At 54.9% G+C, this 27,667-nt stretch overlaps 1 protein-coding gene across 7 annotated transcripts in view; it reads left to right on the plus strand.

Moving 5' to 3' along the window:
- Positions 1 to 27,667, plus strand: part of MYT1L (myelin transcription factor 1 like) — a 398,116-nt gene that overhangs the window by 346,719 nt on the left and 23,730 nt on the right. For all 7 annotated transcript variants that reach the window (XM_060027164.1, XM_060027163.1, XM_060027167.1 and 4 more), the window contains 3 exons: positions 14,364 to 14,426; positions 21,160 to 21,243; positions 22,616 to 22,837. In XM_060027164.1, coding sequence (XP_059883147.1) covers positions 14,364 to 14,426; positions 21,160 to 21,243; positions 22,616 to 22,837 — 369 coding nt within the window. The remainder of the gene's footprint in view (positions 1 to 14,363; positions 14,427 to 21,159; positions 21,244 to 22,615; positions 22,838 to 27,667) is intronic.

Below are 27,667 nucleotides of genomic sequence, written 5' to 3' on the forward strand. Positions count from 1 at the left end.
CTCAGCCCCACGCGAGCTTGTCCTCCATGAGCCTGTGGGTGTGGTGCACACACTCGTGCGCACCCAGCCCAATGTGTCGTCCTTCGTAGCCTGAAGGGAAGGGATGGTAGCAGCACAGGACTCTGATCTATGTCCTGGGACACAGAAGCGCTAACCGAGCTCTGAGTCACTGTCACTCAGGTGGCCCCGAGGGGTGCCGGCTGCAGGGAGGCCCCCGGCCCTCCAGGCCCTCAGAGCCCTGGGTCCTGAAGCTCTGAAGGCCAGTGTGTGGGTCCCAGCAGTCCTGGCTCTGGTCATGTGGGCATCCGGGCGAGAGGCTGGCTGAGCTGAGCCCTACCCTGTGAAAGGCCTTCCCTGCCTCCCCGGCATCCCCACCTCTCCCCAGCCACTGGGGCAGCCTCCCCCTCGGCTCTCTCTGCTCCGAACCAGGTTTTCCCAATTCTCCTGCACACAGAGAACCTGTGGCACCATGCGGATGGCTGAGGGAGGGAGTTGCCATAGCAACTCCCTCCCTCATCCTGTGGTCCCTCCCAGTGTCGGGCAGCCCTGTAGTGCCGCGGCGTGGGGAAGGGCAGTGCTGCAGGGGGGACGGAATGTCCTCCAGAGAGCCTTCTTCCCAGCTTGGTGACACTCGCCCTGACTTCTGTGCTGAAGGATGCCCCCCCCCCGCCCCCGAGAGATCTCCCCACGCAATTGCTGATGAAATGGGAAAATTAAAAATTACTGCAGTCCTCTGGTCCTCTAAATGTTCCCAGTTAAAAATGTCCTCTCCTTTCCTTCTTTCTCTTTTTCCTTCCTTCCTTTTTCCAAAAAATAATTCTGATTCTTTCTTTACAGCTTACATAACAAAAATCATTTTTAAATGTGATTCATTTCCTATGAAACACATTTTTGGTTTTGGGCAAGTGACGTTTCCATTAAAATATGCTCTGGAACATCCATATTTTTAAATGATTTTCTTAAAAATCAGATCCAGGTTGCCTTCCGTTACACACACATCGATATTGTTGACATTTACTTTTTCCACAATCGGCAGACGGCACAACATGGTTTCATTTGGAAGAGTTTTCCGTGCACGTAATAATGGAGAATCTGCAGTGGCGATGCGTCCACAGTGACCCGGATCTGGGGTCTGTTCATCTCCCTCACGAGCACCTGTGCCTCTGAGCTCAGCTCCCTGCCCACAGCTCCGTGCGGCGTCCTGGGTGTGAGAGCGGAACTGTCCACGGAGCCCCCTGCAGCCTGCGGCCCGCTCCCAGGACAGCCAGGCGCCACCTGGGACGCGCCCCGGGCAGAATGCCACACCCCAGGACAAGGACCCCGTCCCCGCTGTGATCAGCGCTCAGGAGGACCCGACGCGTCTGAACCAGACCCTGTGATAGGAGGAAACAGGCCCAGAGATTGTAAGCCGAGCAGAGGGGCGTCCGGACCGAGCTCGCACTGGTGGCCGTGCGTGTGGACTCTCCGGGGCTGCTGCCCACACCTCCCATGAGCCTGCCCAGGCCTGGAGGGCGGGGCCTGTACCTGCACCTCCGTTTCTCTCACCCAGTGCCTGGTCCAGGGGACATGACTGTGCCTGCTGTGAGGGGTCCCTCCCCGTCGCCCACCAGGTCCCGACCCTCCCTGCTTCCCCTCCCCCTCCTGTGGCCCCATGGGTGCTCATCCCCACATGACCCCAGGCTGCCCTCCCAGGCTCACTCCAAGCATCCCTCAAGTGTGTCCTTTCTTACCTTTCCGTCGGCGCCTGCTGCCACGGTCCCATAAGCCCATCCCATCAGCCCAGCTGCAGGTTAAACCCCCTGGCCCTCGAGCCAGCAGCTGGCACCCAAGCCCAGCCTGGGGCCGATCCTGGCACCCTTGTGCCTGCGTCGTCTGTGAGACTGGGTGCAGGTAGCAGAACCCAGCACCCAGGGCTGCTGGGGCGCCTAGGCGAGCAGCTGGACCATCCGCTGCTCCATGCAGGCCTCAGTGGCCGCTGGCACTCGCCCTGCAATGGCCTGGGACTATGGGGGTCAGCGAGAGTGGCCATTCTTACCAACCACACTGCACTGAAGCTTAAGTGGCTTCCGGGCCTGCCCTCCGCGCCAGGGCAAAAGGCCAGCAGCCCCCCAGAGACGCAGGGTCTCTGTGGCCCAGCCCACCTTTAAAAACACCAGCTAAGTTGTGCTACTTCGGTTCTTTCCTCCTGACGAGGGTCCTGAGTGCTGCTGGGCACCGTCCATCTGTCCCTCCTCTGCCTCAGAGCTGGACCTCAGGGCCGGGGTCAGGGAGGGACCGGGTGCCGGGTGCTGGGCTCACCTCTCCTCGGCACAGAGTCCCCCACCCAGCGCCGCACACAAAGATGCTCACGACCTGTGACCTGGTCAGTGCCACAGCCTCACTGGTCAGCAGGCTGACGCCCCCCAGAAAGCATCCTCAGCCCTCCTCCCCCACGAGAGTAGCCGGGTGGGCAGTGCCAGGGCCCCAGGCCGAGGACAGGATCAGGCAGCTCGCCAGCTCTGGCTGGAAGGAAAGCCGGCGCTTAGGCGGAGGACGGGCTCGCTTCCTGAGCCACGGCTGAATGGCCCCCTGGCTACTGAGACCCGCTGAGACCAGGAAGGGCCTTTGGGACAGGCCCCGCGAGCCCACACGCCCGCACCCCGAAGCATCCACACCAGCGCCGGGACGCCCAGCACCTGGTCTGCTAATCAGAAACTCGAGCAGGACAGCAGCGCCGCACGGACCGGCCGCCGAGGGCCCCCTCGCCACGTCCACCTGAGCCACACACGCGGAGCCCAAGAGGGCGGGCGCCGGCTGCTGGGCCCTTAGACCGGCAAGAGACAGGAGCACAGAGGACAGCGCCCTGCTTCCGCGTGCTGAGGGCACCCGGGGGCAGAGGAGGGGGCAGCTCTCGGGAGGGGTGGCCGGGAAGACCCCTGGCAGACCCCGGGAAGACCCCGTGACGCCCGGGAGGACTGAAGGGTCCGCACCTGGGGGGTGTGCTAGGGAGCGCAGGCTCCCACGGGGGCGAGACCGTGGCTCAGGCAGACAGAGGAGATGGTGTAGAGGAGTGGGTGGAGACGGGCAGCCCGGGGCAGGGGTTCCAGGAGACCCAGACCTGTGTCCTCCTGCCAGGGGCTTGGAGAAGAGCTCCCCTGAGTGTGCAATCACCTGGAGAGAGGCTGGCCCCCTGGAAACCCCTGCAGAGGGGCCCTGGCCTCCCTGAGGGGTGGACACTCGCAGCCCCTCTGGGCCGTCCCAGGCCGTGGAGGAAGCCTGGGACCTCGGCCCTGGGGCCTTCAGGACGGTCGTGGGCAGGCCCAGCCTAGCCCGCCCAGGGGGTCCCTCTGCTCCCCGTGGCCACTCCGGCCCCCAGGAGCGCCTGTGCTTACAGCAGCCCCCTGAGAAAGCTCTTCTTGCAAGTTCAGAGCCAGAGGTCCATGCTTCTCAAGAAAGCCTCTTGGGTTTTCTAGTGCAGGACTGTTTTCCTAGAGTCTTCTCCAAGCTAGATGTTTCCGAGTGCTCGTCCTTTTTCCCAGGTGACCAGGCTCGAGGCCTCATGACCTCGTCGCCCTCAGAACACTTGGAGGACCTTCCCTCCAGGAGGCTGTGCAGTGCCAGCGTCTTCGGGACGCAGGGGTCCATGGCTGGGCCCACAGCCTGGCCTCAGGGGAGGCGGCCCATCAGCGTGGCGGGTCACGGGGCGGCCGCGTCTCACTCACGCCATCGGCTCACCTCAGTCCGCTTCTCGCTCAGTCCTTCTCGGCATCTCTCTCTCCCTTCACTCCAGCCGCTTCTCCCTACTTGCCCTTCAGACACCTTTTCTAGCAGGTGCCTGGTGCGGACACCTGCTCATGGGCTCAGTGGCCCTAAGGAAGCAGAGGCTCCCTTCCGTGCTCCCCCCCGCGAACAGTGCGCCGCGCCCAGACGTGCGGAGGTCAGAGAGAGGACAGTGTCCGCCTGGCCCCCCGGGCCCCCTACCTGACCACCCACGGCAGCCCTGGGCTGGACACAGGCGTGTCCGGGATCCCGGGCCGTTCATACCCTGCATAGCATCTCCTCCCCACCTCCGCCCTCCTCTCTCTTCCTCTGTCTGCCCATCCCCACCGTGTCAGGCCTCTCCTTCTGGACTTTCCCAGGAACATTCTGACTTATTCTGGGCTCTTCCTCAGAGGGACAAACCTTCCCGATTCCAGACCTGCACACGGGGTCACCACGTCGGGACCACACGGGTTGTCGGTGTTCTGAGGCCCCTTCTGCTCTCTTGTCCCTCCTTGTAATCGGAGGGAAATCAGGACAATCGGTGACTTTTAGATCCCACTTGTGACTGTGCCCTTGATACGGAAATCATAGAAATGTGCTTCCACTCTCCACTCTGCCCCGTTTATGAGACACTGAGAGGTCCATGTGGGTCAGTGAACTGCAGACAGGGGAACAAGTGAACTCCTGTGTCTTTACAGTCAAATGAACTTCCCCCCAAATAAGCACTATACCATACGCTACAGTTGTAGGCTGGGAATTATTGATACAAACAGGACATTTAAAAAGAGTCTATTTGAGTACAAAGCACCATATGAGGAGAGATTTCTGTTCTAATCTCAGCTGTGTCCCTCTTCGCGTGACCTTAAACATATAATTCACCTGTTTGGATTTGTCTTCTTACCTTTAGAGCAAGGATGTCTGATGAATCTATTTCTAAAAACTTATGCGAAACTAAGCGTCTATTAAATCATTTAAAATTTGACCAAAAATAAGATGTGAGACAGGAGAAAAGGCAGATTCCACAGAGGAAGGGAGGACATGCCAGAGAGACCAAGAGAGGAGAAAATAAACTGAAAAGGGTTTAAAACCGGATAGCTGTAAGCAAGAGGACAGGGCAGGAGGCGAGGCTCACAGACAGGAAAAGAGAAAACATAAAACGTGAGAAATTACGGAGAATCCCAGGATTACTCAGGTAGCAGATGGAGCATGGACTCTTTTTAAATCTCTCCTGCTTAGAATAAAAACACTTCCTCTATGAGATGAGATAGAGGCTTCAAAAAGCAAAAGATCTATAACCATGACAAACATAAAAAAGTGAGAACACAGAAAGTAGGCACAAGATTGCAGTTTCAAGGGACCACGTGGCCGGGCCACGTGGCTCCGTGGCCCCGGAATCTGTCCTTTCTTCTGCCCCGCACGACCTGCCTCCCAAATGCTTGCTGCCACCAACAGCTTAGGAAACGGGCCTGCTTTTAAATTACATCAGCCTGCTTCCTCCAATACCTTGAGAGGAGTTCTAAACCGTCTGTGGACAGGGAAGTGAGCTGACGGAGGCCACAGAGTCACCGTGGCTCTGACCGTCCGGAAGTAACAGCCACGTGGCCCTGTGGCATGCTCCCACTGAAGTCCGTGTCCACCTGGCCAGCGACGCTGGGCCCCACACGTGGCCTTGGCGTCCTGAGCCGCCCCTCCTGTCCCCGTGGCCTCGGGCAGTGGGGCGTGGCCTGTGCATGAAGCCTGGAGCCTCCCCGGGTGCAGTGGCCGTCCGTCTCCGTCTCAGGTGCCATCCCATTGGTTCGTGGTGCTGAGAAGATTATCCTGGATGAGCCAGCAGCTCCCCCTGACCCCATCCTGGTCGGTGGGCTTCACCACCGGCCGCTCACCAGTCCAGGGTCGACTTCTTACCACTAAAGACCAGTTGGATATGGTCACAGACTTTCTCGCCCGAGAGGTGGGGGACGTGGGTGAGGACGCTGTGAGGGCAGCGGAGGGGACCCTCACACATCCCCATGCCGCTCTGGGGCCAGAAGGAGCCCCTGTCCCGAGGGCACACGCGTCTCTAAACGCCCGGTTTCCACCCCATGTAAACGGTGTGACTGCCCTAGCGCTCAGTGTAACCAAGGAAGGTGAGTAACCCCTGGCGGCCCAGCCCGCACCCGGCCCCCCAGGCCCCTGCATGCCCGACGCGAAGCCCCAGCCGTGGCACAGTCACGGCGAGCGCGGCGGCCCCGAGGTGCGTGGACGGCTGGCGGGGTGGAGCGGCGGTTTCTGCAACGGTCACCTTTTGTATGTTCTTTTTTGCATGGGTCCTCCGCGTCCAATTCCAATTCTGCCCGCGGCTGCCCAGCTCTGGTCTAGCCGCTCCCCTGTTGCTGGGCGTGCATGTGCTCCGGCAGCAGTGCCCCATGGACACATCCCGTTATTGCGAGGGACGCCAGGACTGCTAGGTACGTTGGCCACCCGGGACAGGAGCCTGTCCCTGGATGTACCTGGGACGCCGGGCAGCGGGCAGCGAGTGGTTCAGTGTGGTGCCCCGGGTCCGAGCTGGCTCCCGCCCCGACACGGAGGCATGCGCCACACTGGTGCATGAACGGAAAGTGCAGACCTGCATGCAGCATGGACAACAGAACCGGCGTCGCAGCTCCCCGCCTGCTGCCCAAACAGGCAAACCTGCACCTCGAGTGTCCCCCGGAAATGGACCCGGGAGAGGGCCAGGCCCAGCCCCCGCTCTGGCCAGGGCCAGCACCCCAGAGCCCTTACGGTCCAGCTTTGACAGCCAGGGCCTGGGCGGCATCCACCTCCAAGGGCATCCTGGGGGCCTGAGTGGGGGGATGGGCAGAAGAGGGCACTCACGGCTCTCGTTAGAGGTGACCCAAGGCTGATGGCAGGCGTGTGAGCCTCTAAGTCAGAACTTAAACCTACTAGTAAACACCGTTCATCAGCGGCTTGTATGGTAAGCGTATCACCCAAACGGTCTTTGCAGAACGGAGCCTGTGCTCCGGTGGGTGCAGGCAGCGGGCATCGTGGCTCTGGTGAAACCCCTGCACCCACCAAGCCACCACCCATGCCCACCCCACGGCTCCGTGGGCATTCTAGCAGCCCTGGGTCTCCTATAACCACAACTTTGAACTTTATCTGCAGGAGGACGCTCCGTTCTCTTAGTAACCTGAGGCCCAACCCATCCCAAATGGAATCTGAATCACCAAAATGAAATTTAAAAACAAATTATCAAGGGTACTTTTATAATTCCTTTTCATTTATTTGTTTGTATTTGAGTGTTGCTTAAAAAGAAAAGTGCTTGGAACCAAAAGAAAAAGGTGGTTTTGGTTTACATGTCCTATTGAAATCAAGGCTTTCACCCAAAGTCTACGAATGTCAGAACTCGAAATGTGTAGAAATTCAAAATCCTGGGAGGTGGCAAGCATCCCGGGTAAAGGCCCTCACATGACTCTTGGGAACAGGAGAAACTTTGGGGTGCGTCTTGGGGAGGAAGGTGGGAGGCCAGTCTGCAGAAGCCTCCCCCAGACCTCTCCCAAGGGCCGGGGAGGGAGGGGCACCCGCCAGCCCCCTCTGCAGGCGAGCGGTGGCCGTGCAGGTGGCGTAACAGTGGCCAGGACCCCTGCCCCCTCCAAGCCCCCATCCCAGAAACCCGCAGTGGCGTCGTGGGTTTGCGCCCACGCCCTCAGTGCGTGTCTTCGGTGCTCCTGTGTCACCTGCTACTTTTAACGGGAGGTGGGAAAAGGGACCGGGTGAAACATGGGTCCTGGGGGGGTGGGGACAGCGGGAGGCTCCCAGTGAGATGTGCTTGGCAGGGGTCAGAGGGGGAGAAAGGCCAAAATTTGCATACTCAATACCGAATTCCAAAAAAAGAGACGCTTACTGCATGTTGCACAAAGTGAAAAGTGATTTAGGAGATCTTGGCTTTCCTCAGAGTTTCTGGTAATATACCTAGGAAATTGGACAGAAGTGATGTATATTGCTTTTAAGTGACCCGGTTCCCTTCTGCTTGGAGAGGAAATTGCAGAGGGGCAGCGTTAGAATCAGTATATATCAGTTTTCTATTTTAAAATACTTTATTTTGCAATCCTCTGCATTTCTTTACTGTTTCCCGTTTATATGACAAAAAATTCAAAATAAAGATATAAATTTTTAGAACCACATCTCTTTAAGCCAAAACAATGTTTTTGAATTGAACTTTTTATATAAACGGGGCAAGTCTTTTACGTAGGTGACCTGAATCATATTACAAATATATTTTCCTGCTCTAGACGAGGCCTAATCTTACATTTTCATGGTTTCTTTTAAAATTGAGAGTATTTTGTGTTTTATTTAACGAGTTCTCCTGTTAGAGTGGTCATGAAAGAAAGGGACAAAAAAGGCTATTAAAGCAGCACACCATGAAATTCTTCAAAGAACTCCCAGAATCTCAGTCTCACCTTTTAAATTATTATCCCACATGTTCAGTGAGCATTGTTCTGTCTGTTTCAGCTACTACACTCAGAATAGGGGCACGTTTGCAGGCCGACCTCGTAGGGTGGGTTCAAACGTGCGAGGTGAGCCCCAGGGAGAGTTCAAACCTGCGGCAGTGCTTTCAGCCTTTATTTGTAAGATTTTTAAAAATATGCAATTGACTTTATCAAGATGAAAGACGATGAGTCTCCTCAAAACATTTTTCCCTGCAAACCGGCTCTGGGGGAGACCGGCCGCCCTTGCCCCGTCCTGCCGGTGTAGCAGGCGCTGGGGCAGACGGGACTACACCGGACCACAACCATTCCCAGGCCCGAACACCCTCAGGGGTCCTGCTGCATGGCTGGCGACGCTGGCCTCCAGGTGGATGGAGAGAGACTGCCCGGCTCTGGGTCCTTGCCCACGTCATGTCCGGCAGCCCTGATTGCTGAGAACAAACGGACGTGCATCTGAGGCTGCCCTGGACGCCTTCCTGGGGAGTCCGCTGCCTCCCTGTCGACAGGCCGATGTGACAGCCCACCTGTCTCAGCCCAGGACAGGCAGCGGCAAGGGCACAGTGTGTGCATCGTTTAAGGAGAGGCCCTCCTCTTGCAAAGAAAAAGCTGCACTTTAAATGCCTTAATACAACTACTTATCAAATCCTCATTTCATTTCAAAAGAGAGAGAGGATGATGGAACATGATAATTAGGTGATCACACGACTTCAGTCAGTAGATTGAACTGTTCCCATTTCTGCTACCCTGTGTCAGGGTCGTGGTTTTGTAAACGGGAGAAAAAATCACAAGAAGGGGTTATCTGTCTTGCAGGAGGACGAATCAGAGGCACAGGGGAGAAGCTGGTCTGTGGCCACATTTTGTGACGTGCACCTGTGCAAATCAGAGGATTTCCACGATACGTGCTGTAATGCACAGATAGTCAGTTCTCCTTTGATGATGTGTCTCAGACCCCGTGGAGGTGTGAGCCGCAATGATTCTCTTGGGGGTAGGTGGTTAAGTAAGTCATGAGCACAAAGGGCCTCCAGGATGTTCGGGCTCAGAGATGTTTCTGACGTCCTAAACCTACAAAAGCCACAGAAATCTAGTCCGTTCCTACTGAGAAGGGCTAGTTCCAGGAAATCAGAAATCCAGAAGTTTGTGAGTGGTCCTGATTTCTTTTTTGTAGATTTTTGCCTGGATTCTGCAAAAATGGCTTAAAGCATTTTATTATGATTTTTCCATCGATATTCTTAAACGTCTATACAAGACCATTTTTTTCAGCCAGATAGTAACATGAACTACGCCCAAATTACTTTCTCTCGATATTGCTTAAATTCCAAGGCAAATGCAAGATCACAGACAAGGCAAAGGATCACCAATATTTTTGTCCGGAATTTACAGAGATTCTAAGACTATGTATTCATCATTCCCTGTCTCAGAGTGTTTTTACCAATACTACCTTTGGAGTGGAGAGGAAAAAATGAAGAAGCAAGGGTTTTATTTATCACAACTTTACATCTCTAACCATAGGAACTTAAAATAGACCCAGTGCGAGTATCGGTGACAACTGGCAGGGAGCAGGGTGGACCATCGGCTTGGGTGGCCTCCCCGAGGTGCCAGGCGCCGAGCGCCAAGCACAGCGCCTGCCTTGTCGGGAGTTTCCATGGAAACCCAGTCAATCTCTGCTGCCATTTCTAAACCCAAGCTGTGCAGCACATGCTGCTCTCTGATTTTATCCACGGGGGATCTGCATGATGCCACAGGGGCCTCCTTTCGTGGAAAAGACGTGCTCTTGGATGGGGAGGTGCTCTTAGATGGGGAGGTGCTCTTAGATGGGGAGATGCCGTTAGATGGGGAGGTGCTCTTAGATGGGGAGATGCCCTTAGATGGGGAGGTGCTCTTAGATGAGGAGGTGCTCTTAGATGGGGAGGTGCTCTTAGATGAGGAGGTGCCCTTAGATGGGGAGGTGCTCTTGGATGGGGAGGTGCCCTTAGATGGGGAGGTGCTCTTAGATGGGGAGGTGCTCTTAGATGAGGAGGTGCTCTTAGATGAGGAGGTGCCCTTAGATGGGGAGGTGCCCTTAGATGAGGAGGTGCTCTTAGATGGGGAGATGCCCTTAGATGAGGAGGTGCCCTTAGATGGGGAGGTGCCCTTAGATGAGGAGGTGCCCTTAGATGAGGAGGTGCCCTTAGATGGGGAGGTGCTCTTAGATGGGGAGGTGCTCTTAGATGGGGAGGTACTCTTAGATGAGGAGGTGCTCTTAGATGAGGAGGTGCTCTTAGATGGGGAGGTGCTCTTAGATGGGGAGGTACTCTTAGATGAGGAGGTGCTCTTAGATGGGGAGGTGCTCTTAGATGAGGAGATGCCCTTATGAGGAGGTGCCCTTAGATGAGGGGTTGCTCTTAGATGGGGAGGTGCTCTTAGATGGGGAGGTGCTCTTAGATGGGGAGGTGCTCTTAGATGAGGAGATGCTCTTAGATGGGGAGGTGCTCTTAGATGGGGAGGTGCTCTTAGATGGGGAGGTGCTCTTAGATGGGGAGGTGCCCTTAGATGAGGAGGTGCCCTTAGATGAGGAGGTGCCCTTAGATGGGGAGGTGCTCTTAGATGGGGAGGTGCTCTTAGATGGGGAGGTACTCTTAGATGAGGAGGTGCTCTTAGATGAGGAGGTGCTCTTAGATGGGGAGGTGCTCTTAGATGGGGAGGTACTCTTAGATGAGGAGGTGCTCTTAGATGGGGAGGTGCTCTTAGATGAGGAGATGCCCTTATGAGGAGGTGCCCTTAGATGAGGGGTTGCTCTTAGATGGGGAGGTGCTCTTAGATGGGGAGGTGCTCTTAGATGGGGAGGTGCTCTTAGATGAGGAGATGCTCTTAGATGGGGAGGTGCTCTTAGATGGGGAGGTGCTCTTAGATGGGGAGGTGCTCTTAGATGAGGAGATGCTCTTAGATGGGGAGGTGCCCTTAGATGGGGAGGTGCTCTTAGATGGGGAGGTGCTCTTAGATGAGGAGATGCTCTTAGATGGGGAGGTGCCCTTAGATGGGGAGGTGCCCTTAGATGAGGAGGTGCTCTTAGATGAGGAGATGCTCTTAGATGAGGAGGTGCTCTTAGATGGGGAGGTGCTCTTAGATGGGGAGGTGCTCTTAGATGAGGAGATGCCCTTAGATGGGGAGGTGCTCTTAGATGAGGAGATGCTCTTAGATGGGGAGGTGCCCTTAGATGGGGAGGTGCCCTTAGATGAGGAGGTGCTCTTAGATGAGGAGATGCTCTTAGATGAGGAGGTGCCCTTAGATGGGGAGATGCTCTTAGATGGGGAGATGCTCTTAGCTGAGGAGATGCGAATCGAATTTCTGCACATCGATTCTACAGCACCTGTTACCAAGCGTCCTGGAGCAAAGACCCCTTTTGATGCATGAATTGTCACATCCACCGCCTTCAGAAAGCTGTGTGTTTTTGAATGATGAGATTTATTAAAACGAGAAAATTTGTATGTACATCTCAGAGTTTCCAAAAGCCTTAAAGTCTTGAACAGGAACATGAAAATGAGTGCCATAGAGCTGGCAGAAGAAAGAATATTTGAGGGCCCATCCAGGGCTGCCTCGTGTGCTCCAGGAGCACCACCTAAAGAGGACAAGGCCGACTTAGCACCCTCGAGAAACCAGAGCTGGCTCTTTCATGGGTGGGTGCTGTGAGCGTGCGTTCACAGCCTGCACGGAGCCCTGTGGTCCTGCAGCTCCAGGGGACGGCAGGCTCCCAACACGCATAGACAAGCCCCCTCCTCCGTCCTCTTCCCCCGTTGAGGGGCGTGACCTTGGAGGTTTAATTTCCCCACATTCTCACAGCCAGCAAGTGGAAGGCCAGGGATTGGACCCCAGCGGCCGAACTTGAAACCCTGAAAATAATAACAAACCTTTCAAGAAAGCCAGGCCTCTTTCTGGGAATGTTTATTCTTTCTTGACACTGTGAAAGGTCTGAAAATGAGCCAGTAACATTTTCTTTGCTTTCATGGTGACAAAGGACAGTTTACATGCCTCTTTGTTATCAGATGATGCATTTGTAAATGGCTTAAACACACAAAAACTACTCCAAAATCCTTTTCTCTTTTTTTTTATAATTAGTAAATTCTCGTTTTCATTTGCATGATTTTGATTAAAATGCCTACTTAAATTTGAACAGAATATGTCAACCTCCTCCTGCCTCTATCAAAAAAGAGACATTAAAAAATTTCTACTCATGTTTAAATGAAAAAATTTTAAATAAATTTGCACTAGGCGCTTGAATTAGGAAGACTTTAAGGATTTTTTTCTTTTGACCAAAAAGCAAGGCCACATGTCTATTATTGGCTGGTAGGAAACATTGCTGTTTCTTGATACATTTTCGAAACGAAATGTGCAGCAGATTAGCTTCTCTTCGAATGATTTTTATTGCTTTGAGAATCTCCTCCCTCTGGGGTTGGGGGTGTCTCCACATGAGCTGCCAGTTGGGAAATCAGTTAGATTCAGTCATTCAGGTCATTATTGACGGAATAGTCTTGAGATCAAACGTTCAGTTCATGAACAGCTGTTACTTTAATGACAGTCAGGCCAACAATCTGATTCAGGGTATTGTTTTGATGGAAGGACAGCGTTAAACTCCTTCTGCCCCAAACTCCTATTTTTAAACCCTGATTCCACTTACACACACCGACAATTTCTCGACCCCTTTTCCCTCAGTGCCTTTTTCTTCTCCCACAGCAGTCTCTAAACTTTAACCCTTTATAGGCTATGCCAGGTATCAGCTGTACACCTGAGATCTGTAATCACGTTCCTTTTCTCAGGACTAAAGGGGAACTGGCAGATTCTAAATACCAACAATTGATTGTGCATCCAGCTGTAAACTGGGACATTCACACCCTTGAACTCAGCCCAGCTGCATGAAGGCCCACCACACTCCCTGACACTCTCACTGATTTTGAGAAAGTCTGTCTGTAAGCAAGTAATCTGCTGGCCTTAACCCAACATCCAACATCCAGGGTGGCTTTCTGAGTGGAAAGCAAATTGAAATCTCTTAGAAGCATTTACCTTTATGAACCATTTTTAATTTGTGATTTTTGTCCCTGCCAGGAATTCAGATGCTCATTGAGTAGGGGGGTGGGGGGAGCACAGGGCATGATCTGAGGGTTACTACTGGGTGGTAATATTGTTACTAAATCATCTCATCCTTGTCTCTTGAGAGTTAAAATTTAGTGAAAAGAAAAACATTTTTTTCTTAATTTTTGTCCTTAATTCTTACATTCCTGGTGGGCACAAACGCAGCTGATGTAGGTTGAAGTGAAGTGTCTTTGTAGGACTGCTTATTCCTGAGATGGCGTATCTGAGAAGTTCCACGGAGGGCAATGACCGTAAAACTCTCTTTAAAAACATCCCCTCCCATTAGCACAGTGGCAATGTGGTAGTTAAGAGACTGCACGGAGTTTCCTGGAAATGTTTAAACACAGGCAGCATAGGTGCCCAAACTAATCTCAGCGTCTCAGCTGACTTGGCTTGCTGACCGAGACAGATCTGTGCCCTGCTCCCTACTCACGTCAGTTAAAAGTAAGAAGTGTTTTAAGGTAAATCAAAGCTACCTGAGTGCCCGATGACGGTCTGAAAGACAGCTAGTCTAACTCCCAGGGCTGGCACAGGAGGCTGCCCGCACCAGCCTCTGGGGCCAACCAGGGGCAGGGCTGGGAGGGGCCGCTGTGACGGGCCTGTTGCAACGCCGCCGTTTCGAGTTTAGACGCGGAGCGGTCTTGGGCCGCCGTGTGTGCCTTTTGGTGAACAGTCACGCATCGTGTTCGGATGGTGCAGCAACAGGTCCTGCTGTGACTGGGTCCACTGGACTTGAAGTAATGATGGAAGGGGTGGGAACATGGGGCGAACAGCTGGGGACCAAGGTGCCGCACGGCTGTGGAGGAGGGGCAGCTGCCGCCCCGAGATCGCTGGTCCCTGGACGGCACCGCTGTGCGCGGAGGGAAGAAGGGGTCCGAGCCGCACCTGGTGGTGGACGAGGATGGGGACGCCCCACGAGCCCGGCGGGGACCCTCCAGCTCCGTCTCACCTCCTCACCCAGGGAGGCTCAGCATTAAAGAGACTTTGGAACAGTATAAGTAAGAAGGTGACTTGCTCAGGGGTTTGATGCCTTTCCGTGTGCCTTTGTAATTGCAGGTGCCCCACCCCTGGCTGCGACGGCTCCGGGCACATCACCGGCAACTACGCTTCCCATCGGAGGTATGCACGGCTCGCTCCCGCAAACACCCCCTCCATGCGCGGGACCCCTAACGGTGGCTCGGGTTGCCTCCACTGGTGAATTAAGGGTCTAGAGAACCTCGCCCACAAAACGGGGCTGCCCCCAGGGGCCTCACTTAGAACACCAGCTCTCGGGACCACGGCCCCCCTCTGACGTCCCCCTCATGGTGCCGCTGGCTCCATCCGCAAGAAACGTTTAGAGCGTCTTTCTAAATCGAAAAGGGACGAGAAAAAGAGCCAAGAGGTTATAAGATGCCAGAGAACAGCCATTGAGAGACAAGCATGCTAATTCCCCTGAGAGTGGATCTCTTAAATATTGAGATTTGAGCCCCGAAGCTGTGCGGTTATTATAAGCAGGGATCAGCAGAGCTGAACACACAGAAAGGCTTGACCTTACAAATCCCAGGCCCCGCCGGTCCCAGAGAGCAGGGAGCATCTAAGTACAGCGTGAAGAGTCAGTCGTATGAGGCAGCAAGAGGCCCACGGTCGCTGAATAGTTTACAAACCTCTGTCTTACACCAGGCCCTATGTTAGAAGTGGATTGAAAGAGCCTGTTGGTACAACACCTGCACAAAGGTGGGTCTAGACCCCGTGGGCAGGAGCAAGAATTCCTTGTCGTGTTCAGTCAGGATCGACAAGCCAAGGTCAGGACAAGAGCCTTTCTGAACGGAGACCCTCGTAACCCGAAGTCTCCAATGCAGGAAGGGGAGCTGCGTCTGACAGATAAACAAACCATGTTACGACGTAGCCGCCGCCTTGCCACCCTCTAAAATCAGATCATAAAGCGGGCAGTCGGAATGTGGACGAGCCCTTCAGCTTTAAATGCTTCCCCGACAAAAACAGCAACAAAAATGAAGAGAAAAGAGAAAGGAGGGGGGAGGAGAGAGGGAGGGAGGGAGTCAGGACAGTTGGTGTGGGTCACCCCACAGCCCGTGCACCGTCCACAAGCAGAGCGGACTGTGTGGGTCACGGGGGTCCACACCGTGTGGCCGCCCGAGTGACCAGATCCCGGCGTTCAGAGCAGGGGGTGCTCCCGGGCTGGCTGGCTCAGCGTGGCTTAGAGATGGAGCTGGCAGGGTGGGCTGTTTCCTCCTTAAGGCCACAGGCTTCTGTGTTCACTTTCCAGCCGTTTGGGAGCATCGTTTCTATGGCTCAGGTCTGGGAAAAGTAGGAATTATGATGACCAACAAGGAGAACTGAATTCCTCAATTTATGGGTGGACTCTTCACACTGACTTGATAAGAACACCTCATTCTCTAGACCAGGGCTGTCCACCTGGGCAGTGTGGGCACTCGGGGTGAGATCGTTCTTTGCTCTGGGGGCCGTCCCATGCATTGGAGGATGTTGGGAGCATCCCTGGCTCCACCCACTAGATGCCGGTGGCACCGTCATCCCCATTCGTGACAACTAGGTGTCTGCAGACATGTCCGAATGCTCCCAGGGCCACTGCCATGCGCCACAGGGTCGAGAGGAGCCTTGCCAGGTTGTCTTGCTGGTTTTACCCGGCGGCCCAGAGCCAGCTGCTGTATTGTGAATGTAGAACAAGGGTGAATACATTCCAAAAGGGATCCCCAGCGTAGGATCACCGGTTTAGAGAAAATGAAATAAAATAAAATAAAGCTCTAGTTAAGTTTCTAAGTCAAGCACACTCTATGCTACTCTTTATGTTAATTTATCTTAGAATTTACCTCAGTCCTCACAAGGCCAGAATTCCCAGCACTGAATAATGCCTGCAAACTAAAAGTGAACATTTACTGGTCATTTCATATCCAAGCGTCTATTTTACTACTTTTTTTGGTTTGACATCATGTAAATTTATTCATAATTTGAACACGCGCATGCATTTAACGTATACTTTAGAATGGTGGGTATGTCCGTAGAGCGTAAACTCGTGAATGAAACGTAATTCAAGCTTGGATTTAAGCTCCCCTCTGTGCCTGGACTAAGTAGCACCAGGCTTGCTCTGTACATCTGGAAAGTCAATTTGATGTGGCTTCCAGCACATTTCAGGGCTACATCCAGCCCTACAGGGGGGGCCGATTAAAAGCAGAGCACATTCCTCAGTATCGTTTATCCGAGGACACCTTCCAGGCGTAGGAGTTAGAGTGGGCCTGAGCTGCTGGCGGAGCAGACGTGGGGCCAGGGTAACAGTCCTGTGCACACTGGATGCTGCGGAAAGACAGAAGCAGCCCCCCAGGCCCGACGACCCTTGAAGGTCGTAAGTACACATAGATACACGCCTTTCGGGGTTACTCTTACTTGATCCATTCCCAGGAACATGAGGCGATGTTACCTACATGCAAACCACAGGGAAACTCCGCTCAGGGACCGATTCCTCAGCCTTCTGCTAAGTTGTGCCAGGCCACCAGGCAGCCACAGACACCTCAGAGGCACCGCAGGCTCGGTTCCGGGCCGCTCGCGGCAATACAGCGAAGGCCACGATAAAGCAGGTCACACACGTCTTTGGTTTCCCACCACATATAAAAGTTATGTTTACACTACACTGTAGTCTATTAAGTGCACAATAGCATTATGTCTAAAAGGACGTAATTACCTTAGTTTTTAAAATGCTGTACTGCTAAAAAAATGCTAGCTATCATCTGAGCCTTCAGCAAGCTGTAGTCTGTTTGTAATAGTAACATCAAAGATCATTGATCACAGGTCACCATAACAGATATAACAATAATAGAAAAGCTTGAAAAGTGCGAGAACCATTGAAATGTGACACAGAGACACAAAGTGAGCAAGTGCTGTTGGAAAAACGGAGCCAAAAGAACTTGCTTGACTCGGAGTGGCCACAACCCTCAGCTGGTGAAAAATGCAAGGTCTGCGAAGCGCAACGAAAAGGGGTGTGCACGCCCGTCCTCGGGCTCCAGGGGGAAGAGCAGTCACAGCACGAGGACCCTCAGGTGCCCCTGAGCCGCTGTGGCTGGGACTCCCCCGCCCCCGGCCCCCGGGCCGAATGCACACATGCAGACGCTGTCTACGTTACAGGAGGTCGCTTCTCCCTGCTGTAGCTGCCACGAAGGACTGTGTGTCCCAGGCACTGTCCCGGGAACTAGGAAAGTCTACTCGGCCCCGCCAGCCTCAGAGCCACCCTGAGCAGCAGGTGATTTCATTTCTCTCTGCACTGGAGGAAACAGGCTCTGAGCGATTATGTGTCGGAGACAGAACTCAGCCTAGTGGCCACCGCCAGTGTCACACATCTGGTCGAGGATGGGCCTCTGCACCTGGGACAGCCTGCAAAGTTCACACAGGGAAAGGAGGGTCACCCCCGACCCCAGGTGGGGTCTGCTTTGCCTTGCTCTTGTTTGGGTTGTAACGGTGATGTGTTTTCTGTCTCAACGTCACCTCTGAAGCTTTTTTTTTTTTTTTTTTTTTTTTTTTGCGGTACGCGGGCCTCTCACCGTCGCGGCCTCTCCCGCTGCGGAGCACAGGCTCCAGACGTGCAGGCTCAGCGGCCATGGCTCACGGGCCCAGCCGCTCCGCGGCATGTGGGATCTTCCTGGACCGGGGCACGAACCCGCGTCCCCTGCATCGGCAGGCGGACTCTCAACCACTGCGCCACCAGGGAAGCCCTCCTCTGAAGTTTTTAAAGTCCATTTTAATCAATATTGTTGACTATCTCTGATGTTCTATCAAAAAATCCCCATCATCAGAAGCTTTGTCTGTCCTGAGCGGAGAAACCTCGCTCAGCATCGCACACGGTGGGGCTCAGGCTGTGTCTCGGTCTTTTTGTCTTCAGACCACGATAGAAAAATCCATTGCTTCAGCTCTCTCCCTCAAAGGTCCTATTCCCAGGCCTCTTTCCCTTCTCCTGACCCTTCTCCAGGCTGGCTTGTTTCTGCAGCTTCCAGACAGGCTGGCACAGCAACCTCTTGGCCAGATCCTCCCCGTGGCCTCCCCAGGCCTCCTCCGATGCCATCCTCCCACCTGCAAGTAGCAGCAGGTCCCACGGCCTGGAGCAGGTGCTCCGAGGCAGAGGTGGCGCCCAGGTTTTTCACAAGCGGTGATGCGGCACGAATCTGACTCCCCCGGGACCCCTCCCCCTCTCGTAGAGCAGTGGCACCCCTCGGGCTCCAGAATGTTCTCTGACAGCGAAAGACGAGCTGTACTGAGCACTCGCTACGTACCAAGAACACGTGCGTGTATCATCTCACTCTCCGAGCGTGGCTCTTCTCCTAAGGGCGTGTGAGGGGCCAGCGCACGGGACCCACGCTCAGAGGTGACAGTGACCCCAGACCGGCCTGCAAGAGCTGGCTGTGGACTCCCTCACCTAGACAAGGATGCCGGGATTCCAGGCCAGCCCGTGTCAGAGCCAGGGTTTCCTTGGAGTCGGGGTCGGGTCCAGACTAAGTTCCCTGCTGCGCTATTTGTTCTGTTTTGGTTCTGTTCCAGTTTATTTTCACTCCCAGCCCCGTGTCGGCGAGGACGCAGAGCCTCACCTCTCTCCCAAGTTCAGAGTGAAGGAGGCGGGGGCCGGACAGAGCCAGGCTCCCTGGCCAGCGTCCTGGCCTGTGGCTTCCCTTCACCACTAAGGTCCCCGTGTGGAGACAGGCAGGAAAGACGGGCTCCCAGGCAGGATCCGCGAGTCCCACCCACCCCTCCTCGTCATTCACTGATTAACTCACGACAAACATCTAACTATGACCTACTCTGTGCAAGGCATTGGCCTGGGAATCAGAGGAAGAAGGGAGAATAAACACACAGGGAACTGACACTCGTGTGGACGAGCGAATGGACAGTCACCAGGATGGAGTGAGAAACACCACGGGGACCGAGGGCCGTGAGAGCCCCAGGGCTGCTGTCAGGATGGCAGGTGGGCAGAGAAGACTGCCTGGAGGAAGACCGTCCAGGCTGAGGCCAAGCAGATGGGGAGGGATGTGAGGCCCGAGGATGGCTTGTCCGGGACCAGGACGTGCCGGAAGCCTCCAAGAGGACCGCGTGGGGCAGGGACAGCAGGGCTGGCGGCGCCCAAACCAGGAGCCTTGGGTGCTGCGTGCAGGGGTGTGGGTCCATCCTGAGGTGAGTCGGAAGCGGGCAGAGGCTAAGCAGACCACACACGCGTGCAGCTGAGCCCTGCGGCTCTGACACCCCATCCTACAGGCAGGAGTGACATCGACTCGGAAGGCATTCAGGACGGAAGAGCCACAGGACTTGTGGGAGAGAAAACCCGGGAATGGCCACGGGTGACCCGGCCTCTGGCCCCTGACAGGAGCAGACGGGAGTGGTGTGGGCTCGGCCAGGGAGGACGGTGAGTTTTCCGGCAGCAGCAGCAGCGAAGGTGTCCCAGTCCCCGCGGGCAGCACGGTTTGCAGAGGGGCAGCTGGGAGTCATCGCCGCCTGGTACCTGGAGACCAAGGAGCCGTGGCAGCATGAGGACAGAGGAGGGCCTGGCGGGGGGACCGGCTCAGCACAGGCAGAGCAAGCCAAGCGGACCACGGAGTTTGCAGATCGCGGAGCCGCGGAGCCGCAGAGCCGAGGCCGGACGCGGGCCCCAGCAGGGCGGCAGGAGCTGCAGCCGGTCCTGCAGTGCGAAGGCGGCGTCCCGGTTCCCGCGGGCCACCGTGACCCACCAGGATAAGAGCAGTTCTCACAGAAGACCCCGGGGGGGGCCAGAGGCGTGAAAACACAGCCCCCACTTTCTAAATTTTTATCCAAAAAAGGAGGAGAGAGATGGAGGGAGCGAGAGAGAGTGAATCAAGGCGCACGCACCCTGTCTCTTTTGCTGTCCTGTGGAGGGTGACAGGTGAAACGGCGGAGGGAAGGAGGCCGCGTGCCAGGGGAGTTGGAGCGCTTGAAAATGGGGACGCGAGGGGCGGGGGGCTCCGGAGCTGCAACTTTACAGAGAGGAGCCAGGCGCCTGCATAAACGTGGAACAGAACCAAGGAGACGGCCGTGATGGGGTGATGGGGTGATGGGGGTGCCCCCCAAGACAGCCGGGCCCTTGCCTGAGGGCCAGCGTGCTCAGACAGAAGCCAGAGCCGGCAGAAAAGCATGTACTGAGGTCAGGACGATCCAGTGCACGGCACATCCCGCCCTGGCTCAGCCCTGGGGCCTCTGCCTCCACACTCCCCCGGGGCTCCAGAAACGGCCCAGTGCCTGCTTCTCCAGTTCTCTATATAATCTCACATTTAATAGCCTAATAGCCTACAGTTAGCTGTTGGTGAACAGAAAAAAACCCATATATAGACATTCCTTTAGTTCCTTTAGACAACGTGAGCCGCTATTTCCAAAATTCCAACATTAAATAGAATAAGCTTGGTCAACTTGCACTGCATCTTCTGCAGATGCCATGGGAAGCCAGCCTAATCAGGTAAATGGGGACGGATGCCCAGGACACGCCCCCTCCCAAGACGAAGGGCTCTGGAATCCGGCCACAGGAACGCCACCAGAAAAGAATGGGGAGGCGTGTGTTTCTTCTTCCCTGTGGCCTCTTCTGTGCAGAAGGCTCGTCCCCCTCTGGCAAGTCAGTCCGGCCTCTCCTGGCGACTCTTGACACCAGCTTCTCCCACCCAGGCTCTGGGCGCCCTCGCGGGGGCCTGACAGTGTCTGAAGGCCTAGGGGGAGCACAGAGGAGCTGCCCCCAGGATATCGTTTTCGTGCCAAGAAGCACCAACTGCTGGAGGAAACTGCGTCAAAGCCCCATCGACAGTGAAAGGGGCTTGCGGGGTGAACAGCTTAGGCGCTTCCTGAAGTCTCGCTTCTTCCTTAGCCTTTCAGGTTGCCCGAGAGCCAAGAAGAGCGGCATCAGGATAGCACAGAGCAAAGAGGACAAGGAAGACCAGGAGCCCATCAGGTGTGTGGGCCGGGGAGCCGGTCAGGGGGCTGGGGGGTGGGGTCAGGGGGCCGTGGGGCGGGGTCAGGGGAAGCTGGGGGCCGTGGGGCGGGGTCGGGGGGAGCTGGGGGCTGTGGGGCGGGGTGGGGGGAGCTGGGGGCCGGGGGGTAGGTCAGTGGAAGCTGGGGGCTGGCGGGGAGGCCAGGCTTGGAGAGGTCGGTCAAGTGTGAGGTCACAGCATTGAAACCAGACCATGCACACCTGCTAACTGACCAAAAACATCCTCTAAATGACAGGTGAGGTGATAACCAAACACCCATCCATCCGATGCTCTGAGTAACCTAAGCATAAGAAAGTCCCCTCTACCTTGGATGGGAAAAGCAGTGTAACTTACTGGGAAAGGCAGGTCCGTGAGAGTACAGGAGGTTATTAACTACAGCAGCTAAAGAGAACATTTGGCTGACTTCCAGCTTAGGAAGGTCGCTTAGCTGTCTGTACTCTGCTTCTCACTAAGGCGGGATGGAGAGCACGGTGGGTAGAAGGCTAGCCCCCTACCCCTCCCCACAGGCATTTGCCCCGAACTGCTGCCCGGTGAGCCTGGGTCTCAAAAGTCTGTGAGATAAACCTGTTGCCATCTCCCTGAAATTTTAATCTCATTCATTCAGTGTCTTTAGAGAAAAGTTTTGATTAAAATTAAAATGTGTTTGCGGTTTGGCTGTGAGTCCTCAGCCCTTTGCCATAACCTGCAATAGAGAAGTTTCAGAAGCACGATTTAATTACCCTGTTGCTGAACCTTAGCTCCAACCAATGATTTTCCTGTTTATTAAAAAAAAAAAAAAGTGCTCCTGGGTACCTCGTGCCAATGCTATGCCAGGAAACTTAACTAAATACCACCTCTGCTGCTCAAAACCTATCTAGCTGGAAGGGCATCCTGTGATCTCAGAAAACATAGCCAAACAAATGAATATTCTCTAGCTCCTGAGAAGAACACAGGTTTATACGACAATCTTAAAAATTATCCTGCAGTTTCCCATTGACTTTGCACATCTCCACCATAAAAGCTGTGACTCGCCTCTCGAACAGATGCCCGCATCTCACTTGCTCCAACAAACTTGTTCTTCCTTTTCACCCACGGCATCTGCATCCCTCACTAAGCCTGGACTTTCTGTTGTTCCAGGTAAACCTTCTTCCCACCTGGCCTGGACCAGTTTCCAGGAGGGTGAACTACTTCACGGCTCCACTAGGTGGTGTCTTTTCGTGACTTTCCTTTTTCTTTCCTTCTGCTGCAGTAGAGGATGCTGGTTTGTCTCTCGCGTCAGGTTAACTTGACCTTGCTGGGGGGCCACCAGGCGTAGGATGGCGAGACAGCCAAGCTTGCCCCTCTGTCCCCCAGGTGCCCCGTGCCCGGGTGCGATGGCCAGGGCCACATCACCGGCAAGTACGCCTCCCACCGAAGTGCGTCCGGGTGCCCCTTGGCGGCCAAGAGGCAGAAGGACGGGTACCTCAATGGCTCCCAGTTCTCCTGGAAGTCCGTGAAGACGGAGGGCATGTCCTGCCCCACGCCGGGCTGTGACGGCTCCGGGCACGTCAGTGGCAGCTTCCTCACGCACCGCAGGTGAGTGCACCCGCCCAGGCTCTGTGCCGCGGGCAGCGGGGAGGCCGGGGGCGCCGCTTGGCCCGCGATGGTGCCACGCCCACCCCTCAGGCTGAGAGGAGACCCCGAACACTATGACATTCTGAGGCTCGGGAAAGGAAGAAACAAACAAATTTATTTTGAAAAGCACAGACTCGTCCTACCGCGTCCGCATGTACGTAGAGGTTTCCAAATGTCCTCGATCAGTATCCGCAGAAAGAAATAGGCTGTCATTTTACACGCGCGCGCACACTCACAGGAGTATCCGTGGATTTACTTATTCGTTTTGGCTGAATATTGCAGGCAGGTCCCACTCGAGGAAAGTGGGTGGCACCTGGTTACAAAGGCCTCATCAGATACATCAGGAAACCTACAGAAGGGCCGATCATCACCATTGATTGTTATTTGCTTAATGGTGAAATATCTATATATGCGATTACGTTGCCTTAGAAGAAGAGGCTTGCTCTGTTGAAGCAAGTGGCTCCCTGTAGAAGTCAGGAGGAATGACTGACGTGGGCAAATCCCAGGCGTGCCCCAGCTTCCCAGGATCCAGGTGGGGGGACACGGCATCACACATACGACATAAAGCCACGGGGCTCCCCCGGCCTCTCCGACCACAAGCCCCGTGCGCCTTGCCTCCATCTGCAGCACTGCATGGAACACGCAATGAGCCAAACGGAGTGATGCGTGACGATGCGCCTGAACGGTTTTAGGAAGTGATTTTATTGTAAAAGAAATTCCTGCTCAGGTAGAGACTCAGACGGGACGAAGGGACCTAAAGAGAGACACGAGTGTCTTTCCCTGACTCTCCCCAAGGTGGGAGGTCCCCCCGTCCCCCTTCAGAAAGCACCCTTGAGCAAAGAGGCACGCAGCCCGGCTTAACGTGCCCAGGGGCACAGAGACCCCTGACCCCCATGGCACACCGCCTTCTTCTTTTTGATAGAAATAGATCACAGTGTTTCCTGGGCGTCTGCATGGAACGAGGGCTGGCCTTTCACCAGAACAGCCCCCGGGCCCAGCTGGTAGCAGGCGTGTCCTTGGCCGGCGAACATCTCACTCCTGCTCAGAGCGGCCCCCTCCTTTCCAGAGGGAGGGCTCGGCCTGCGGGCCCCAGTCTCCACTCTAGACGGGATGTTACCCGGCAGGGAACTCCCTTCTGCTGACTTCTGTACATCCCTGTGCCAGAGTGTCTTCAGGGTACCGTCCTAGAAGCAAAAATGCTGGTTTTTACATGTTGATAGGAAGTGCCGAAATGCCCTCCAAAAACTGCCTCTACTTCCTTAAGTTCTGGGCAATCAATAAATTTTAAAAATTTAAGAATCCTGCCCACATGACCTGTGAATGAGGGTATACGTGGTCGGCTAATCTGACACAAATGACGACAAGCTCCACTTCTCTGATTAAATGTAAGCACTCAGTTTCCAGAAACTACAGCAGAAGAGGGGGGCGTAGGCGTAACTGCTACCTGTGTGGCGTTTGCTCGTTTCCAAACCTTTGGTAGGATAGTTGCCTTAGAGTCGGAAGAATAACCCTTTGTTCAGAGCCACCCAGCAGATCCTACTCGCCTTCGCAGGCTGGTTACTCAGCGCGTCCTCAGGGCTCGCAGGGAGAACGACTCGAGGGCCCCAGACTCCGAGTCGCTACCACCAGGCAGGACCCTCGGGGCTCACCCCTCCCCACATGCTGCTGGGCTCACCCCACACACCTGATCACCCTCCAGATTCACACCCAGGTGCCAGGACGGAGGTGACCTCGTAAAGATGCCCAGGCTCTCCTGGTTCCTGGCCTTCCCTGTTTCTTTTCCGCCAAGAGACACATCTCCCCAGGGCCTCTGGCCAGGAGGGGGGTGTTGATTCAAAGGTGCCTTTGCCTTGAGCAGATGGAGGGAATCTCTGGACAGGTCTAGTGAAGACGGGCACAGCCGGTGACTCCTGTGACTTGGGCAGAATGTCTCTCACCTAGAATTCCCCGTGACGCGCCCTGGGGTCTGCAGACAGCTCACCCAGAGCCCCAAGGAGGGTCCCGGGAGGAGCTCCCCGAGTCCAGGGAACAAGCAACCAGCCTGGTCTGCCCAGCCTACGCTGGGAGCCGAGCCTCTGGTCCAGGGCACCGCGGCTCCACCGTGAGATGGAGCTGGAGGGTGGACCCTCAGAGCATCTCAGAAGCAGCTCCGTGGGGCCCTGCTTGTGGTGGGCAGAGCCGCGCAGAGACTTTGATACTTTATTTCACTGTGAAGCTTAATCAGAACAGTCCGACCTGCTACCTGTCACCTCTGAGGACGAAGGTTATGTAGATGCTGCGTGGAAAGGGTTGGGAACCCAGGGGTGTCGGGTGATAGGCGGGCGCCCTCCCTCCGGGTGTGAATCTGTCTGGCAGGGCGCGGGCGTGGGGTGGAGTGGTTAGAGAGACGATCAGGACCCTGCGAGAGCTGACCCGCATTTTGCAAATTGTGCTGTGAAGCACATAACACAAAATTTACCGTCTCACCCATTTTTAAGTGTCCAGTTCAGGGGCTGTAAGCACAGTCTCACTGCTGCGCAGCCACTGCTACTGTCGCCTCTGGAGCCCTTCACCTTCCCAGGAAAACCCTGCCCCCGCTAGACACGCACTCCCAGCCCCCGCCCCGGCCCCTGGCACCCACTCTCCAGCGGATCTGACTCTCTGGTCCTCACCTAAGTGGAATCACATGGTGTCTGACCCGTGATCGCTTATCTCGCACAGCATAGCGTCCTGGGGTCCCTGCACATTGTGGCCTGTGTCAGAATCACCCGGCTTTTAAGGCTGAATCGTGTCCTGTCGCACGTCAGCCTGCAGTTTTCAACTGTTGAACAAGTCTTCATTTATTTTAGATGAAACGTTGTTCCCTGGAGGTGTAAGAACCGAAATCCTGGGCAGAAACATGGCTTGGGCACAAACACAGGCTTGGTAGGGTTTCCATACGCCTCTTCCCCCAGAGGCCCGGGGCCCGTCGGCTGTCTGGTTCCCCAGACCTTTAAGGCCTCAGTGAGGAGGGGCCTCCCAGAAAGACATGGGTGGTACCCTGAGATGCAGGGTTCCTTGTACAACCCATGTGCCATGAAAGCAAAGCAGCTTTTAGAATCAGAAAAAGAGTAGAAAGAAACAGAAATTCCTGTTTTATTGCTCTTTTCCCTCCAAGTTGTGACCACCCAGCAAGATGATAAAGGATCACTTCCTAAGGTGCGTGGATGAAGGGGGAGCACCCGCCCTGGCTTCCGGGTCCCAGGAAGCCCACTCGCCCCACTTTCCTCTTTGGGAGGTGACCACATGGATATTCTGGGGAAAGGACATTGACAGGTGACACGTGCCCTGAGCTCCCACAGTCCCTGTTGGCTGCAAAATCATTTCCACTCATTTCTTCCGTGTAAGGATGGGTGGGAGGACCTCCTCCCGGTCCCTGTTTCCCGGGCAGAGCTGCTCTAAAGGACTAAGGATTGGCTTACTCTATGGTTAGGATTGGCTGCGTCAAAAACGGCGGGTGGGATGGGAGACAACACCTGGGAGTAGCTCGTAGGGGCTCGGGAGCAAGGGAGGGTTTTCTAGGAGGGGTGAATCTGGATACGAGATTTACCTGAAGGAATGAAACCAACGGGTGAAAAGAATTAAAGGCACAGAGCAGTCATGGGGACTTGACGGGGCCAGATCTTGAGACGCAGACGGAGGCACTGGGATCTCATCAGAGGCACGATGAGGGGCCTGAAAGGGTACCTCGGGATTCCAGGATCAGGGTTAGAGCTGTCAGGAGCAAGGGCAGGAGAGAGGATGCTCTTCCAGGGTCTCAGCTGGCTTGGGGGGCAATGGCTCAGCTGGCCGGGAAGACCCCCCAAGCCTGGGTGCGGGTGTCAGGACTGTGTGCACTATGGGGCCGGTGATGCAGGAGGGAGGCAGGCTGGAGGGAGGGGCTGGGCAGGAGGGAGGGCGGGGGCAGGGGGTCTACCTGTGGACCCGCCTCTCTGTGTGCGGGTGTGCTGCTCATACCGTGCTATCACCCCAATCTTACCACTTTGTGTAGATTCGGAAGATCCTCCACAATTAAAGCCACAATTCTAACCCTAACAAACAAATAAATAATCTTAGAAGCAAGTCATCTCTCACTGAGCTTGACCAAATTATTTTTTTTAATTCCCTCCCAGACCCCCTTAAACCTCTTCCACCTGAACCACATGACGTGGTTTGTTCATTTTCAGTTCCTCTACGGTTCTTATAAATGAGTAGATAGGCTTCTTTAGGATGTTTATTGTGCTTGACACTTTCCAAGAGAATTGTGATAAAAACGAGTCACCATATTGTGTACTTACTGTGAGGGTTTTTTGCAACCAACCATCCTGTTTAATGTAAATATGAGCGGGATAGGCTACCTGCCTTAACAGATACACCCAAACTGGCTCCAAAGAGTGGAAGTTTACCTCTTGCCCACATGACAGAACTGGATGAGGGAACAGGAGAAAAGGGCTCAGCCACCTTCAGCACATTCTCCAAGGGTGGTCTTCATTCCACAGCCAGAGAGGGAAAGAACATGCAGGATCCACCCGGGAGATGTGGGAGCACGGATCACTTCCTTTACATCCCACAGGTGGAACCAGGTCCATAGAATCACCTAGTGCAAGGGATGCTGGGAAATGTAGTCTACCTGGGATGCTGGGAAATGTAGGCTGCATGGGATGCTGGGGAACGTAGTCCTTGTGAGCCCAAGGAGAAGAGCGAGCCTTTAGGCACCTGCCTCTCTGTAATGCGGAGAAGCCATAGCTTTTACCAAAACCTACGTAAGCAGGCAACCGCAGCGCCCTAAGGTCT

This window comes from Delphinus delphis, chromosome 12 (genome assembly GCF_949987515.2).
Source record: "Delphinus delphis chromosome 12, mDelDel1.2, whole genome shotgun sequence".
NCBI lineage: Eukaryota > Metazoa > Chordata > Mammalia > Artiodactyla > Delphinidae > Delphinus > Delphinus delphis.